The 19,889-nt window shown below is 41.6% G+C and overlaps 1 protein-coding gene across 1 annotated transcript in view; it reads right to left on the bottom strand.

Moving 5' to 3' along the window:
* The window catches only part of IGF2R (insulin like growth factor 2 receptor), a 138,242-nt gene that overhangs the window by 103,952 nt on the left and 14,401 nt on the right, over nt 1-19,889 (bottom strand). The window contains exon 2 of the mRNA XM_054490429.2: nt 12,042-12,181. Within this exon, the coding sequence (XP_054346404.2) occupies nt 12,042-12,181 (140 nt within the window). The remainder of the gene's footprint in view (nt 1-12,041; nt 12,182-19,889) is intronic.

Here is a 19,889-nt window from a genome sequence, read left to right as displayed (position 1 = left end):
AATTAAAATCATAATATTAATATTTGATGTGTTAGAAAAAATGTGAATGTATTTGGTATTTTTACTGCAATGTTTAATATAACTCCAATCCAAAGTTTATAACTCAGCAATTAATTCAGACTTACGACACAGTATTAGAACATTTAAGAGAATTTTAGAATTAGAAATTTTAGAATTTTAGCATAACTAGTAAATATATAAGAATTATTAAATAATACTCATAAATTTATAATTATTGTTCCACTGAAATTTTAACTGTTAAGCCAGACATCTGAGGTACTTGAAAAGGAAATCAAATGCAGTTGACCCTTGAACTGCAAAGGTCTGAACTTCCCAGGTCCACTTACACAGATTTTCTTTCACCTCGGTAACCCCAGAATAACAAGACCAGTCCCTTCTCTTCCTCCTCCTACTCAGCCTACGCAACATGAAGACAATGAGGATGAAGATCTTTATATGATGATCCACTGCCGTTCAATGAATAATAAACAGATTTTCTCTTATGATTTGTTTTCTCCTGAGACAAGGTCTCACTACTCTCTTACCTAGGCAGGAGTACAGTGGCCCAATTACAGCTCATTGAGGCCTCCACCTCCTGGACTCAAGCAATCCTCCTGCCTCAGCCTCCCAAGTAGTTGGGACTACAGGCATGCACCACCATGCCTGGCTAATTTTTTTATTTTTTGCAGAGATGGGGTTCCACTATGTTGTCCAAGCTGGTCTCAAACTTCTGGGCTCAAGTGATCCTCCCACCTCACCTCCCAAAGTGCTGTGATTACAGGTGTGAGCCACCACACCCGGCCTGATTTTCTTAATATTTTCTTTCCTTTAGCTTACTTTATTGTAAGAATACAGTATTTAATACATATAACGTGCAAAATATGTGTTAATCCACTATTTATGTTACTGGTAAAGCTTCCCATCAACAGCAGGCTATTAGCAGCTAAGGTTAGAGGGAGTGAAAAGTTAAACGTGGATTTTCAACTGTGCAGGGGGTTGGTGCCCCTAACTAGTGTTGTTCAAGAGTCAAATGTATATAAAATGTATAAACCACTTTAAAATGTGAAAATAATTAGGTTGCAAATGGGACCAAATATTGTTCACAGGCCCTATAAAAATGATGGCTAACATTTGCTAAGATTCGCATATGTAATATCGTTTGCCTAAGGAAAAACTAATGTATGATTTTTTTAATTTCTTCTGAGATCCTTGGATTTGTGGATAATGTATGATTCCTCAATTTAAAATAATGTAATATTGTTTAAACCAGCATTGAGGTCTTAATATTTGTTTCTCACTATAAAAAATTTTAGGGCAGCAGTCCCCAACCCTGTTGGCACCAGAGACTGGTTTCATGAAAGACAATTTTTCCACACACTTGGGCTGGGGGTGGGATGGTTTCAGGATGATTCAAGCATATTACATTTATTGTACCCTTTATTTCTATTATTATTACATTGTAATATGTAATGAAATAATTATACAACATCTGATAGTATAGAATCAGTGGAAGCCCTGAGCTTGTTTTCATGCAACTAGATGGTCCCATCTGGGGGTGATGGGTGACACTGACAGATCATCAGGCATTAGATTCTCATAAGGGGTCACAACCTAGATCCCTTGCGTGTGCAGTTCACAATAGGGTTCGCGCTCCTGTGAGCATCTAATGCTGCCACTTATCTAACAGGATGCAGAGCTCAGGCAGTAGTGCAAGCAATGGGGAGCAGCTGTAAATACAGATGAAGCTTCACTCTCTCACCCACCACTCACCTCCTGCTGTGCAGCCCAGTTCCTAACAGGCTACAAACCGGTACCAGTCTGTGGCCCGGTGGTTGAGGACCCCTGCTTTAGGGCACTTTAAAACGCACACCAAGTCAGGTGTGGTGGCTCACGCCTGTAATCCCAGCACTTTGGGGGGCCAAGGTGGGCGGATCACTTGAGGTCAGGAGTTCAAAACCAGCCTGGCCAACATGATGAAACCCCATCTCTACTAAAAATATTTTAAAAAAACATTAGCCGGACATGGTGGTGCCTGTAATCCAAGCTACTCAGGAGGCTGAGGCAGGAGAATCGCTTAAACCCAGGGGGCGGAGGATGCAGTGATCCAAGATCGTGCCACTGCACTCCAGCCTGGGCAACAGAGCAAGATTCTGTCTCAAAAAAAAAAAAAAAACAACAAAAAAATAACCTCACACCAACTATTATCTTCCCAAAAGGATTTAGAGACGACCATCTTCCTACAGCAACATATAAATAAATGTGCCCATTTCCAGGCTCCTTGCCAGCACTCTATGATTCAACCATTTAAATTTCTGCCAATTTCTCAAAGAAAAATGAGATCTCATAATTGCTCTGATTTGCATTTATACCTGGTGATGCGACTTAGTTCTGTCTCGCCACCCAAATCTCATGATGAATTGTGATCCCGAGTGTTGGAGGTGGGGCCTGGTGGGAGGTAATTGGATCACGGGGCTGGTTTCTAATGGTTTAGCACCATCCCCAAGTGCTGTCTCGTGATAGAGTTCTCACTAGATCTGCTTGTTTGAACGTGTGTAGCACCTCCCCACTCCTCTCCTGTCACCATGCAAAGAAGCTGCCTGCTTCCCCTTCACCTGCTGCCATGATTTTAAGTTTCCTGAGGCCTCCCCAGCCATGCTTCCTATACAGCCTTCAGAACTGTGAATCCAACCTCTCTCCTTCATAAATTACCAAGTAAAAGGTAGTTCTTTATAGCAATGTGAGAAAGGACTAATCCACCTGGCTTACTAGTGAAGTTGTATTGACCATCTGGATTTCTTCTTTTGTGAATTACCTGTTCTTTGACTTTGCCATTTTTCTCCTGGGTTGTCTGTCTTTCTTACCAATTTTTAAGAAAAGCTCTCATCCTAATAGTACATTGGCAAACATGCTGGAAATGTTTTTCCCAGTCTAGCATATGTCTCTTGTCTTTAGAACACCTTTTAGTCATTAGAAGGTATGTAATAAGAAATGTTCCTCTTCTCCTGTATGGCTTCCAGGATTCCTTAAGGAAGGCTCTTCTAGATTATATCTATATGTTACTAATTTTTTTTCCAATATGCTATTGTCTTTTTACTTTCAAATCTTAACTGAGCTGTAATTTTGGTATGTGATCTAAAGGAGGGATTGAACTTTGTTTCGTAAGAGACAATAGCTACTTACACCCAATTTTTTGGTTGTAAGTTATCTTAAGTTCCCATATATATTTGGATCTATTTCTATGCTAGCTCTTCTGTTCCTCTGATCTGCTGGGAGCTCCAGTTCTTGTGGTCGTTTTGAAGGTTCACATTTTTTCCTTTCTAGCAAGATCAAAAGAAGTTCGTTCTCAGATGTCCTCTCAGAGCCACACATTCAGATCTCCCATCCCGGTCTCCATTTCAGCTCCAATCTGTCTGATGTGACCCCATGACTCACACAAAAACACAGCCCTGAGTGAGTACACAGGCTCTAGAGCTGGCTGTCCACATTCAACTCCATAACCACATGACCTCCAGCAAGGTGCTCATTGTGGAGGCTAAAGTAACTCCATTCTGGAGGCCAAACAGCCCTGCTGACTTCCGATTAACCCCAGTTCCAGGAAGGCCTCCAAGATTTCCAGTTTATCTACTGTTCCTTGTGTAAGAGCAGGTACTTACCACGAATACTCCCCTTAGGTCAAAAAACCTACTTCAATTGTCCTATACATCCCTTCAGAACCACCCCTTCCCTATGGTGTATGAGCCCTGGGTCTGGGGTGGGTGATGGCAAAGGGATCCATCTCATCTCGTGACTTCTTGAGATGTGGCTTCTATTCATAAGTCCCTATTAAATGTTTCTTTCTGAGAAACTGGGTGTCAGCCTCCTTCTTCATCCTCTCAACTTCCTCGGACTTCAGGGGCAGATTTGCACAGACCTGCCCACTGTAGAACACAGATCCATTTTGCGCTTCAGTTTCTTCATTTATAACATGAGAGAAATGAAATCACCTACTTTAAAGGGTTGTTGAATGAATTAAATGAGATATTTTACTTTAAAACATTAGGCCTAGCGTATGAATGTGCAACAAAATTTAGGTATTTTTATTGTATATGCAAATTAGATTTGATTCGGGATTATCCCTATACTACTGTAAATGTCACTCTCATTCACTCACACAAATTGCTCTCTCCAGTTGAAGAAAGGGAGCCGTTACTGAGTCCTCAAAGTATATATGATGACTCCCTCTGGAAGTTTCAAGCTCTGGGAAAGGGATCTGTCACATGTATCTGGGGGAAAAAATGAGATTGGAAACTGCTGGTTTATAATAGTATCATCATCATCTTAACCTGTAAGTTACTTTTTAGTCATCTAGTTATCTTTGGTATCTCCCCTGTAAGCATCCTTTCCTATTCCACGGGGCCAGCTTCCTAAAAACACCTTCCATCACATCACCTCCCCGTTACCATCACAAAAGATCTGTAATGGATCCACTCTCTACAAAAAAATAACAACTGTCCTCCTCCCTGGCTTTCAAGGCCCACGGAACTTGGTCAAACTCAAACTTTGTCCAGTGAGGCCAAGCTCACAAATTATCCTTCAAGTAAGTTGTCTCCATCTGGCATCAGTCTATGTGGTATTATACTATACCATACCATACTATACTACCATAAACTCAAGACACACTTTCATTAGCCAAAAATATTGAAGTATTATAATAAAATCAAGAAGACAGCTACTTTTCCTTCTTTCTGAACACCTACGTAACACTGGGCAACAGACTTATTTGTGGCCTTTCTCTGTGAGTTCTTAAAAGAGCACAACGAGTAAACTGGTCATCTCACCTGTAAGTTTCCTAAGTATATCACCAAGGATAATGTCAGACCCAAGAATTCACAACAATCTAGTGCTTTCTCAGATCTCAATCCCAGGCCTCAAATCCCTCTCACCAGGTTTTTCAGTCTGGATGGTCTCTCTGTAGAGACAGAGGGAAATCAAACAGGAGCTGGGCCTCAAGCAGCAGACCTCACACTCCCTTATCTTCCTACTCTATACACTGCTTTCTACAAAGCTCTTTTAACTGTGTTTAGCAATTTCCATGCAAAATGACAAGTGGGGGTTTCTTTTGTTTCAAGACAGCTGAATAGAGTTGCCAGAAGCCGGTTCTCAGAACCCAAGTTACAGGTGAGCAACCATCACCAGAATAGAGTATCAAGTGGAGAGCACTGGAGCCTAGTGGAGAACCCCTGGGATGAAACGAGGGCAAAAAATAAAAAGGAGGAAACAACAGAGGGGCAGAGAGCGGCTAGGAGCCCTGAGGGACTTGGTATTCCCTTGAAAGGGGTGGCAGGAATGCTGCTGCTGCCCCTCACCTCTGTGGCCGACTGCTGGTACCCAAACTGTGGGAGAGCTTTTCTGCCCTCACAAACCCAAACACTGGTGCGGGCAGCAATTTGGGGACTTCCTGAGGGCATTACATCAGACTACCACTTGTGCCAGGTTGCTCACCCTCCAGTGGACCTGGGTAGCAGTGGCGGCAGCAGTGGGAGGACTGCCTGGGGAAGCTCAGCAGTGATGTCTCCATATCACCAGAGGCCCTGCAGACCTTTCTTGGCACCAGCTGAGACTGCAGCAGCCACACAGGGCTGGCTGGACCCAGGGGAGCTGCAGGGTTCCCAGAGATCTACCCTCAGGGAGTGCTGCTCCTAAGGGAAGAAAGAGTACAGCATGCCAAGGGGGCACTCCTTGGGACAAAGGAGCATGCACTTTCCTGTGCCCAGGAGCATGGCTTGTGGCCTGACTGTGCCACATGCAGTGGAGACAGGGGTGCATGGCTTGTGGGCTGAGAGACTGTGCCACCTGCAGCAGAGACAAGGATGCTGTACTCAGCCCTGCAAGGGAGGAGTATGCTTCCAGCCCAGGAGCCAGGTGGTCTCAGTGCTTGGGCACAGATGTGGGGAGTGGGACTTCTCCTCTCCCACCCTCTACCCACTGCTGTGGGCACAGTCATGGCTGCTCCCACAGGTTGGCACAGGCACACAGGACAGTGGCCATTCTGTGGCTGTTAGGGGAAGCTGCATTTCCACTGGCAGTGGACTTGCACGACTTCCACTGGGCCAGGACTTGCACGAAAGGTGGGGCCTCACCCTCTCTACACGGACCCACAGCATTCCTGCGGCAAAGAGCAGGAGAGCTACAAATCTGTGTGCTTTGGGTTGAGGGAGGAGGCTCACTACAGAAGACATGTTGGTGGTAAGCCAGGGACAGGTGTCTCTCGTGGCACTCACTACACTGCAGCCTGAGACAGACAGTGATATTCTCATGTTCTGAATATTCCCAGCATCAGGACGGGGTGTGACAGGGAGGCAGACTGTGCTCCCACCTGCCCAGGCCATGGAGCTGGAGCAACCCCCACACCTCCCCGCAGACATCTTGGCACCTTCTACACAGCTACCCCTGCTACCCCTGTTAGGGCTGGTGCTTGAGCCACTGGAGTATCCAAGAGGAGAACTGGCAGTTCAGTTCTGTCCAGCTTTGTCCCCCACTCAGGGGCTGAGCAGGGAACTCAGGCCACTGTGCATTCCACAGACCACTCCACTGCCTGAAGCAACAGAGCTTCCCCCATAAACAAAGGTCAAGCACAGACACATAGACCCATCGGATTCCACCGCAGCTGGCTTTTACCTGTAAATACCACCTGCTGGCCTGCACAATCCAATATAAATTCTGCTGCCACAAGTGCAAAGCAACGGAGAACAAAATAACTTCCTGAGAACTCTGCCTTCCAGGCCCCACGGGAGACAGTGAGGATCCTGCTCACATACCCAGCACATCACTACTATCACTAGCATTTGAGAAAGCTACCACAAAAAGGCCAACTGTAACCAAGAACTCAAGAGTCTCTGTCACTGAAAGTACCCAGAACTGAAGTCAAACAACTATATGCAACATAGATTATATTCACATTCTCAAGGGGAAAAAAAAAAATCCTGACAGAGTAAATTCAAAAATAAAGAAGAGACAGTTTATCCAGATGAGAATGAAACAGAGTAACAACTCTAGAAGTATTTTAAAAAAAAAAAAAAAAAAGAGTGCTGCAACATCCCCAAAGACTCACACTAACTCTCCAGCAGTGGACCCTAAAGAAAATGAAATCCTTGAAATACCAGATAAGGAATTCAAAATATTGATTTTAAAGAAGTGCAATAAGATCCAAGAGAAAGTCAAAAAAACAACACAAAGAAATCAGAAAACTATAGGATCTAAATTAAAATTTTACTAGAGATAGCTATTTTTTAGAAAACCAGACAGAAATTCCAGAAATGAAAAATTCATTGTAGGAATTACAAAATACAGTTGAAAGCCTGAACAGCAGACTAGACCAGCAGAAAAGAGAATCTAGTAGCTTAAAGACAGGTTTGAATTAACCCAGTCAGACAAAAGGTATAAAACTCACATATCTTACAAAATAATTATACAATTGACACTAAAAAACAACTAGTTAACAATTAACACTATGACAGGAACAAAACCTCACATATCAATATTAACTCTGAACATAAATGAATTAAATCCTTTACATAAAAGATATAGATTGGTGAACTACATTTAAAAAAAAAAAAGATCCAACCATATGTTGCTTACAGAAAACCACCTAACTGGTAAAAACAAAGACTCAACGTAAATAGGTAGGAAAAGATATTCCATGCAAATAGAAACCAAAAGTGAGCAGGAAAAGCAATACTTAGATAAAAGAGACTTTTAAGTCAATAATAGTTAAAAAACAAAAAAAAAAAACCATTAAATAATGATAATGGGATCAATTCAACAAGATATAACCATCCTAAATACAAATGCACCCCACACCAAAGCACTCAGATTCATAAAATAATTACCACTAGACCTAAGAGGAGATAGACAGCAATGTAATAATAATGAGAGACTTCAACACCTCACTAAAAGCACTAGAAAGATCATCGAGACAGAAAATCAACAATAAAACACTGAACTTAAATTGGACTCAGGATTAAATGGACCTAAAAGACATTTAAAGATCATTCTACCCAACAACCACAGGACATACATTCCTCTTAGCACATGGAACAGTCTCCAGGATAGACCATATGTTAGGCCACAAAACAGTCTCAGCACATTTTTAAAAACTGAAATCATATCAACTATCTTCCCAGATCACAGTGGAATAAAACTAGAAATCAATTCCAAGAGGAGAACCCTCAAAACTACACAAATACACGAACATTAAACAACCTGCTCCTGAATAACCTTTGGGCCAATGACAAAGTTAGGATGAAATGTAAAAGTTTTTTGAAATGAATATAAATAGAGACACAATGGACCAAAACCTCTGGGATACAGCAAAGCAGCGGTAAGAGGGAAGTTTATAGCACTAAATGCCTACATCAAAAAGAAAGATCACAAATTAATGATCTAATGTAACCCTCATGGCACTAGAAAAAAAAAGAACAAACCAAATTGAAACCTAACAGAAGAAATAACAAAAATCAGAGCAGAACTAAATGAAATTGAGACCCCCCTCCCCAAAAAAATGCAAAGGATCAACAAAACAAAGTTGGTTCTTTGAAAAGATAAACAAAATCAATGGACCACTACTCAAATTAACCAAAAAAAGAATAGACACAATTCAAATAAGCACAATCAGATAAGAAAAAGTAGACATTAAAACTGATACTATGGAGAGACAAAAGATCATCAGAGATAGTACTATAAACATCTCTACACTCAAAAACTAGAAAACCTAGAGGAAATGGATACATTCCTGGAAACATACAACCTCCCAATATTGAATCGGAAGGAACAGAAATCCTGAAAAGACCAGTAACAAGTAGTGACATTGAATCAGTACTTTAAAAATCTCCCAAGAAAAAGCACAGGACCAGACAGATTGAGAGCCAAATTCTACCAAAGGTACAAAGAACTGGTACCAATCCCACTGAAACTGCTCCCTGAAAAAAAAAAAAAAATCAAGTTGGAGGGAATCCTCCCTAACTTGTTCTATGAAGCCAGTAACACCCTAACACCAAAGCAAGGAAAGGACACAACAAAAAAGGAAAACTACAGGCCAATATCCCTAATGAATACAGATACAAAAATCATGGCCTAGAAGAATTAGTATTGTTAACATGACCATAATGCCCAAAGCAATCTGCAGACTCAATGCACTTCTTATCAAAGTACCAATGTCATTTTTCACAGAATTAGAAAAACAATCCTAAAATTCATATGGAACCATATGAGTAGCCAAAGCCTGAATAGCAAAAGCAATCCTAAACAAAAACAACAAAGCTGGAGGCATCATGTTACCTGACTTCAAATTATACCTGAAGGCTATAGTAATCAAACAGCATGGTACTGATATAAAAATAGGCACACAGATCAACGGAACAGAATAGAGAACCCAGAGTCAAGGCCACATACTTACAACCAACTGATCTTTGACAAAGTTGACAAAAACATAACACTGGGGAAGGGACACCCTATTCAATAAACGGTGCTGGGAAAACTGGACAGCCATATGCAGAAGAACGAAACCAGAACCCTATCTCTCACCATATACAAAAGTTGAAGACTTAAATGTAAGATCTGAAACTATGAATATTCTAGAAGAAAACCCAGGAGACACTCTCCTGGACATTGGCCCAGACAAAGATTTCATAACTAAAACCTCAAAAGCAAATGCAACAAAACAAAAATAGACAAGTAAGATTTAATTAAACTAAAAAGCTTCTGCACAGCAGAGTAAACAGAAAACCTACAGAATGGGTGAAAATATTGGCAAACTGTGCATCTGACAAAGGACTAACATCCAGAATCTACAAGGAACTCAACAATTCAAAAAGAAAAAAAGAATCCCTTTAAAAAGAGGGCAAAGGACATGAACAGACATTTCTCTAAAGACATACAAATGGCCAACAAGCATATGTAAAAATGTTCCACATCCCTAATCATCAGAGAAAGGCAAATTAAAACCATGAGACACCATCTTATACCCACTGGAATGGCAATTATTAAAAAGTCAAAAAGCAAAGATGTTGGCAAGAATGTAGAAAAACGGGAATGCTTACATACTGTTGGTGGGAATGTAAATTAGGATATCCTGTATGGAAAACAGTATAGAGATCTATCAAGGAACTAAAAATAGAACTACCATTCCATCCAGCAATCCCACTACTGAATATACACTTGAAGGAAAAAAATCATCATATCAGAAAGATACCTGCACTCATATGTTTATCACAGCACTATCCATAATTGCAAAGATATGGAATAAACCTAAGTGTCCATCAATGGATGACTGGATAACAAAAAATGTGGTTGTGTGTGTGTGTGTGTGTGTGTGTGTGTGTGTGTGTGTGTGATTTCATTCTTTTCTATGGCCAAATTCCACATGTTGGCCATAAAAAAGAATGAAATCACATGTTTTGCAGCAACATGAATTGAACAATAGCCCATTATCCTAAGTAAAATAACTCAGAAAGAGAACACCAAATACCACATGTTCTCACTTATAAGTAGGAACTAAATAATACGTACACATGGACATGGACAGTGGAATAACAGACACTGGAGACTCAGAAAGGTTGGGGGGTGAGGAATTAGAAATTATCTACTGGGTACAATGTACACTATTCGGGTGACGGGTATTAAAAACCCAGATTTACGACTATGCAATGTATCCATGTAACAAACTGCACTTGAACTGCCAAATCTATAAAAATATAAAAATGTTTAAAACACAAAAGAAAATGACAGAGCTACCACAGTAAGCTTCTCTCCCAAATCCAAAAGCCCACCTAGCATCCTCTTCTAGTTATCAGACAGTCCCTAGTCATATACCAATCTCTATGTCATGAGCATCCATTTTGTGGTCAAACCTCATTATTCTAACTGCCTTAGTGTAAGGTCATCACAGACATCCATGTTGCCAAATCCAAGGGCAATGCGTTCTGCTTTTCTGTCTGCCCTGCCTCCCTTCCTTCAGGCATCTGCCCTGACTCCACTCCATGTAACCTGGTGCTGATATATTAATCCACTTGGATTCATATTCTTCACAGAAGGATGGCAATTCTGACCCAAAAGGCATACATTTGGGGAATGAAATGAACCCTTGGAAAGAAGGGGCTGCACCTCTTTCTCTGAGACTGCCAATCCTCAGGACTATTTTTTTTTTCTTTTATTATTATTATTATTATTATTATTATACTTTAGGTTTTATGGTACATGTGCGCAATGTGCAGGTAAGTTACATATGTATACATGTGCCATGCTGGTGCGCTGCACCCACCAACTTGTCATCTCGCATTAGGTATATCTCCCAATGCTATCCCTCCCCCCTCCCCCCACCCCACAACAGTCCCCGAAGTGTGATGTTCCCTTCCTGTGTCCATGTGTTCTCATTGTTCAATTCCCACCTATGAGTGAGAATATGCGGTGTTTGGTTTTTTGTTCTTGCGATAGTTTACTGAGAATGATGATTTCCAATTTCATCCATGTCCCTACAAAGGACGTGAACTCATCATTTTTTATGGCTGCATAGTATTCCATGGTGTATATGTGTATTTAACCTTTAATGTAAGCCTAACTCCAGTGACCATCTTTGACAGCAGAAACACCGTCTGGGAACTACAGCCAAAACTGGAAGGTACAAAGGAGTGGGAGTTGGGGGAGCATTAAAAGGAAATGTGGGCTGGGGGAGAATGTAAAAACAGGGTTTAAGAAAGATGTGGGTGAGAAGGGAGAGCCATCTAGGAGACGGCTTTCAATATCAAATACACATCTACATAATTCTTCATAACGGCTGTCTGCATAGTATCCACTAGACAGAACCAACCTAGTTTTAGCTCATACTAGACATTCAAACCGTTATCATTTTTAACTACTAACAAATGTGTATTATGTATTATAAACACTTATGATTTCTAAACATTCATAATTTTTGTATAGCTATATACATATAGCTATACACAGTCATTTTTGCAAAACTGGGGAATCATATTGCCAATCCAGTAATTTCAGGTAGTTCTACTTACCCACTGAATGATAAGTGCGTGTCTTCAAGTCATGCATACAAACAGCACTTGATGGCCCGCACTGGACAACATCCACACTTCCACAGATGTTGATTTTATAAAGTACATTATTTTTGGTATCAACAGCTTCCCATGTATAACTGGAAAGGAAGAAAAACAACTTGTCACTGTCACTGATTTATCAAAAATTAAACTTCTCTCTAGTGTTATTCAAGCCACATTTGCTTAAAACTGCCACAAACTAGAAAATACACTTTCCTTAGCCAAAAACACTAAAAAGTCAAGTATGTTAAGTTGCAAAGAAGCCAGGGCAGAAACTACTAACACCATCTGTCTGTGGTTCAATCCATTCTGAAGCTACCTCAGGACTCAAAGATCATCAAACTAGAAATATCTGGCTGGGCGTGGTGGCTCACATCTGTAATCCCAGCACTTTGGGAGGCCGAGGTGGGTGGATCACGAGGTCAGGCGTTCAAGACCAGCCTGGCCAACAATGAAACCCCGTCTCTACTAAAAATACAAAAATTAGCTGGGCGTGGTGGCACATGCCTATAATCCCAGCTACCTAGGAAGGTGAGGCAGGAGAATTGCTTCAACCTGGGAGACAGAGGTTGCAGTGAGCCGAGATTGTGCCGCTGCACTCCAGCTCGGTCAACAGTGCGAGACTCTGTCTCCAAAAAAAAAAAGAAAAAAGAAATAAGAAATATCTTACCATTAATTTAAGAATATCAACTCAGATCAGTGTATTAGTCTGTTCTCACGCTGCTAATAAAGACATACTCAAGACTGGGTAATTTATAAAGGAAAGAGGTTTAACTGACTCATAGTTAAGCATGGCTGGGGAGGCCTCAGGAAACTTACAATCGTGACAGAAGGGGAAGCAAACACACTCTTTTTCAGCAAGGAGAAGTGCGGAGCAAAAGGGGAAAAAGCCCCTTATAAAACCATCAGATCTCGTGAGAACTCACTCATGATCACGAGAACAACGTAAGGGTAACCGCCCCCATGATTCAATTGCCTCCCACCAGGTCTCTCCCAAGACACATGGGGATTATGGGAACCACAAGCTGAGATTTGGGTGGATTAATCAGTAATTGCTCAAGACTCATGCTGAATATAAGATAGTAATATTGCCTTTCCAATCACACCAAAATGCTGAAAAGCCAAAGGATTTTTTAACTCTATTTTATTAAAAAACTAGCTATGGCATGAAAGGCAGCTCCACTTCTGCTTTTACCTCTTACAGCTACAGTTCAGATCTGAACTCGCAAGACAGAGCTGTGTAATGAGTCAACTATCAGATCTGAAATCACACAAAATTCACTACACCAAGCATTAACACTCATTGTTCAAACCTCTGGCAAAGCAGATAGTGAGTTATTGCTAATGCCTCAATCAGTATACCTGGGACAAAACAGATGGTTTCCCGGTTCTGTGAAAACAATTATTCTCAAATGTCTACTCTTCCCTGGGGAGAATGTTTTGTCCATTTTGTAAAATGCGGATCATCTCCTCAGCAGGAGTAAAACCAGAAAAGGAAGAAAGTGACTTAAAATGTCCTCGCAAAATGCAAAAAATAAAGACCTGGCCAGTGGTTTGTGCCTGTAATCCCAGCACTTTGGGAGGCGAAGGCCAGAGGATCACTTGAAGCCAGCAGTTGCAGGCCAGCCTGGGCAACATACCAAGATCCCATCTCTACAAAAATAAAATTTTTTTATTATCAATGCAAAAACTGTTATTTAACTCAACAGTATTGCTAAAAGGAGGGGCAATAAGTTAAATCAGAATTGCTTAGGCTAGGCCCATCCAGGAGTTGCGGAGGCCCTGGGGGTAAGACCACCATATTTATCTACCTAACTGGGTTATTCACCCTGTACAGTACTCCCTTGACGACAGAAGCACTCCGTCACAGAAGGAGCCGTCCACCTCCCAGAGCTCCCTTCCACTGTGCACCAAGGCAATGACTCAGCACAAAACCAACCACCAGGCCCTCCCACATGCCCCCCTCCCCAACCCTGAACTAGTTTCAGCAATGGAGGAGCCATAGCAACCCTGTTGGGGTCACTGGAAGACAAGGCGCCAAGAACTCCTAGGTCTGGGAACCCATCAAACCCCCCTGCCAAGAAACCAAACCGCACACATAGGCCTTCAAAAGCAGGGAGACTTGGAAGGTCTGATGGCCACTAAGCAGCTACAAACCTGAAGAGCAGGCTGGGGTACTTAGGTGCCCAGTCTTAGGGTGATACCCTTGGGGTGTGACTCCTCAACTCAGCTTTTTCAGCAGGAACATGTTAAGAGGTATCTCCTAGAGTCAGGATGACTCAAGGACATGAGAAATAACCCAAGTATTACCGGGCACAGAGAAAAATCATCAATAAAGGCTTGTTTCCTTTGCCCTTCGTTAACCTTTATTCATGTGTTTCACAGGCATTTCTTAAGTACTTACTGCGGGAGGCACAGGAGAGTACAGCAATGAACAAAACAAAGACGCCCTGCCCTCTTGGAGTGTATATTCCAGGTTGCAGGATACAAGATAAACAAGTAAACAAAGACCTGGCTACTACTCAGGAAAAATGCTAATCTCTTATTCAGGAGTCATGACTAGTTTCTCCACGATAACAGAGACAAACTTCAAGAAGCGGCAGTGGCATCATTAAACTATTTCACAATCCTAAGTATATGATATTGGTGCATGAGGGTGTCATTTAAAATGAGTTAACTGGTAGGAATCAACACTAAAGAGATCCACACGTACCTAAAATGCTATTTTTTTTTGTTTTTTTTTTTTTTTTTTTTGAGACGGAATCTCGCTCTGTCACCCAGGCTGGAGTGCAGTGGCGCGATCTCTGCTCATTGCAAGCTCCACCTCCCGGGTTCACGCCATTCTCCTGCCTCAGCCTCCCGTAGCTGGCACTACAGGCGCCCGCCACCACACCCAGCTTAATGTTTTGTATTTTTAGTAGAGATAGGGCTTCACCGTGTTAGCCAAGATGGTCTTAATCTCTTGACCTTGTGATCCACCTGCCTCAGCTTCTCAAAGTGCTGGGATTACAGGCGTGAGCCACCGCGCCCGGCCTGCTATGCTTTTCTTAAAAGAAATCCACCATTCTTGCAAAGGGGATATTTAAATAAGGTAAAGAGCGTGTTTGCTTGGGGAGCAGAATCAAGATTTAAAAAAGAATAAAATGAGGGATATTGTCCTGATAATCTGGAAATCAGGGTTGCTAGAAAGAAAAGTGTTGCTCTATTCAATTATACTATTTTCTCTACTTGCATTTCATACTTGTTTTGTCAAGATTTATCAAATGTAAGTGGTTATGGGAGTAGGAAAGGAGTAGCCTATTAAAATACTTGAACACTGACTTTTTTCAGGGGGGTGATTTAACCACTCAGCACAAGGCAGCCCTCCTCCAGGCCTGGCAACCTCAATGCCATTCAAACCCATCAGCAGGACTTGAGGCGAAGGCACCAACATCTCAGAGTTCTTAATCACAGCTTTAAAATGAAGAATGGTCACAGCAGGTTTCTAAACTTCACTCCAAAGACACCTGCAAGCTGTCAGTACTTAAAACATTCTGATGTTTCAACGGACATTATGTCTCCTTTAAAACAAACTAATGGCAGGGCGCGGTGCCTCATGCCTGTAATCCCAGCACTTTGGGAGGCTGAGGCAGGCAGATCACGAGGTCAGGAGATCAAGATCAGCCTGACCAATATGGTGAAATTGCGTCTCTACTAAAAATACAAAAATTAGCCGGGCATGGTGGTGCATGCCTGTAGTCCCAGCTACTCCGGAGGCTGAGGCAGGAGAATCGCTTGAACCTGGGAGGTGGAGGTTGCCGTGAGCTGAGATTGCGCCACTGCACTCCAGCCTGGGCAACACAGAGAGACTCCGTCTCAAAAAAAAAAAAAAAAGAAAAAAGAGAAAACTAATACGCCTAGCCCAGGAGCTCAGAAACAGTCATGTGGTTTAAATAATCTCTCTGAAAATTTATGAAGAATATTCCAAAAACTATTATGTACTCTGGTATGCACCCTGGTTAAACTATCACTAGATATGCTTCCACTAAAGTAAATATTTTTTAAAGACTATTTCATAATAAACTTGAAAATCATATAAATAACTGACAACAAGTTTTAAGAAATCACATGTTTGAAACTAAAGAATTCTAAATTTCTTTCCAGATTAAAGGCCAAGCCCCTAGAATGGCCTAAACTAAAATCGTTCTTAAAATTAAATTGATATTAAAGTTTAAAAGCACCATGATCACATTATAGAACTAGAAAATGGTTTCAGAAGCAATAAAATTATTACAGACTAAATAAAATGTAATGATATCTTTGAGGAATAATAAATTTTTTGTCTGAAAGTCTGTCTGTTAGAAAATTCTCTACCTGAAGTGAACACTACAGCCAGAATTAGGAAACTATTCCAAACAGTATGGTTCATTTAACAGCCAAGCAAATGAAACCATTCAGCTGAGATTCCCAGAAAAAGCCTACATTCTAGACTAAGTTATCTGAGCTTACACAAGTAAAGACTTAAGAAAAAAGCCAACAGAAAAAAAAAAGAGATCAACATATTCAATCAAAGAGAAAACTAAGCTGTAATAGTAAGATGTTAAATGTTAGCAACAAACAAGCTTCTGGAAGAAAGTATCTGCAAGCTGTGTGGAAACACTGTCTTCACTCAAACACACACACACACACACACACACACAAAAAAGAATGTGTTGAATACATTTTCTGAAAGAAAGAACTTCAGGCCGTGCGCAGTGGCACATGCCTGTAATCCCAGCACTTTGGGAGGCTAAGGTGGGAGGATCACTTGAGGTCAGGAGTTCGAGACCAGCCTGGCCAACATGATGAAACCCTGAATCTACCAAAAAAAAAAAAAATATACAAAAATTAGCCAGGCGTGGTCGCACACGCCTATAGTCCCAACTACTCGGGAGGCTGAGGCACGAGAATAGCTTGAATCCAGGAGGTGGAGGTTGCAGTGAGCCGAGATCGCACCACTGCACTCCAGACTGGGTGACAGAGTGAGACTCCATCTCAAAAAAAAAAAAAAAAAAAAAAAAAAATTCTGCAGCAGGATAGGTAAGAAAGCCCAGTGAGCAGTTTCTTGAAACTCTGTCAAATCTTCTAAAAGTCACTGACTCTATGCTGTATTCCATCTCAACTGAAGGAAACCAGTGGAACACAGGAGGAGAAGCGGGGAGAACTGCAAAGGCCCACAGAAGCAGCTTGTCCACTGCAAACAACGCAGGATCCCTGCCCATTGTCCCAGTCTCACAAAATTCAGTGACCATCCTCAAGGGAGGCAGCCTGATTTTAGTTAAAATCAGTCTTCTGGATGCAAAACCATCTGTCCAAGAACCTTGGTTCTTCAAAACCATCACTCTGGGACAGAAAATGTTCTAGAAACTCAGCAAAGATAAGTAAAATCTTTGCTATTCTATGTGATTTTTCAGAGAATAAAACAGTTAGCCAATGGTCCCTCTCTCATTCTCAAAAAATCCAAATGCATGCCAAAGCCAGCCTGACAGCTGGAGATACACACATGTGCTGCAGCAGCTCCTCCAGACAGTGCTCCCCGGCTGAATCCACAGCTCTGGCACTAGCTGCCATGGCACTTCATACAGCTCAGTGGTGGCATTTTCTGAAGTGTCTGTTATCCCCAACGACACCATCACTGTGGGACAGTAATGTCCTCCCTCCTGGAGCAGTGACTGGCAAATGCAGGATCAGCGTCTCTACTGATGGCTTGAGAAGGAAACTGGCCAGTGGCTAAGAACGCATGACAGCATGGCTCTCACCCACACAGCTAACATGTGAGCCAAATCTCCCCACAGAACGTGACGCCATTATCCAACCCTCTCAAGTTCCTCAGCTTTGAAGCCAAAGATCCCAAGGCTCAGAATGAGGAACTTGCCCAACATCACAGAATTACAAAGTGAAGAATTAACCTAGGCAGTGTGAGGCCCAAGGGTGAGTCCTTAGCCAATTACGTAAACGGCTTCATTTATTTTCCATTTAAAGAAATGGTTTTAACTTTTCAGAAAACATTTAGTTTCAGTTACAACACGAAAACTGGCAAAACATTCCACAAAACTTTACTTTAAATCTTGTCACAATAAACGCCATTAAAAGGGTAGACTCTGTATGGCACAAAGATCTCTGAGTTCCTATTATACTGCCAACCATCTACACAATTTGATTCAGTAAAATGCTTGTCATATAGAAAAGTTAAAGTTATCCCTTCACAGCACCTTGTAATCACAGATACAAGACCCCCAGTAGAGGCCTGAAACCAGGAATATGGTTTCAGATATGGTTTTTCCTTTATATACATACCCATGATTAAGTTTAATTTATAAATTAGTTGTAAAAGATTAACAACTAATAATAAAATAGCACAATTATGACTGTAATAAAAGGTATGTGAATGTGGCATCTCTCTCTCTCTCAAAATATCTTAATATTTTCAGACTGCAGGTGACCACGGGTAACTGAAACCTCAGGAAGTGTAACTGCTGATGGGGGGACTGGTTTATAGTCACTCACTTCATGATGGGGATACATTGTCAGAAATGTGTCATGAGGCAATGCTGTCACTGCACAAACATCATTGAGTGTATCTGCACACATATAGATGGTGTCACCTACTACAAACCTAGGCTATACGGTATGTCCTATTGTTCCCAGGCTACAAACCTACACAGCATGATGCTGCACTGAATACCGCAGGCAACTGTAACATGTGACACATATCTAAACATAGAAAAGGTGCAGCAAAGATATGGTATAAAGGATTAAAATGGCACACTTGCCTAGGGCACTTATAATGAATGGCGCCTGCAGGACTCGAAGTGGCTCTGGGTGAGTCAGTGAGTGACTGGACCTAAAGGCCTAGGACCTGACTGGACGCTTTTATAAGACTGGTAGCGCAGCGGGTTCGTTTACAGCAGTATTACCACAAACATGTGACTAACGCATTGTGCTATGACGTTACAATGGCTACAGCATCACTAGGTGATAGGAATTGTTCAGCTTCATCATAATCTTCTAGGACCAAGGTCATTTATGCAGACTGTAATTTATGCAGTCCATCATTGGCCAAAACGCTTCTCTTCTCATTTTTAATGTCATGGATACTACTTATATAGTAAAGGCAGAATTCTCAGAGTGGTTGAACCCATCTGAGGACAGCCTCTATGAAAAAGCTGTGAACTGTCTGAAGATTCAGACCATATCACATCACACTGATCAACAGATCATATGCTTTTCCTTGCTCAACTTTCTTCCCCAAGCTTAAACTTCTGCTACTCTATACTCCCAGTCCAGTTCTGCTTTCTCTTCTACACAGTGTGAATTGCCAAACACCAGAGCATTGCCTTCCACAACCTCTCTTCCCATACTCAACTGGTTTCCATGGAAATAATATCAAGTCCCTCAGCCAGCTCCTTCCCACTGGCTGCACTGTCCTTGCTATTTCTATACAAGCAGCTTGTGAACTCTACAAACAAGGACCGCATCTATATTGTCTTCCTCAACTCAGATGCACACTCTCCTTTAATCAGATTACTCAGCTCAGCAGAGAGTCCAACAGTGAGTGTTATCCACAGCTGAGAAACATTCTACAATCAAACCATCAGGCCCAGCAGGAAACGGGAGCAGCAGAAGTCACATACAAGGCAAATGACTTTAGAAGATCTCTGCTTTTAAAGCAAAGTCTGTGGCAGAAACATAACCTATTTTCTTAATTTAACAAGGGCAATTAATTTAACCATATAAACCAAGCACACAGTCGGAATATTTCCCATAAAGAAAGCTCAGATACTGTTT

The sequence above is a fragment of the Pongo pygmaeus genome, chromosome 5 (assembly GCF_028885625.2).
Source record: "Pongo pygmaeus isolate AG05252 chromosome 5, NHGRI_mPonPyg2-v2.0_pri, whole genome shotgun sequence".
In the NCBI taxonomy this organism is placed as follows: Eukaryota; Metazoa; Chordata; class Mammalia; order Primates; family Hominidae; genus Pongo; species Pongo pygmaeus.
Note: the sequence above shows the minus strand (reverse complement) of the source record. Positions and strands in the feature narration are given on the sequence as shown.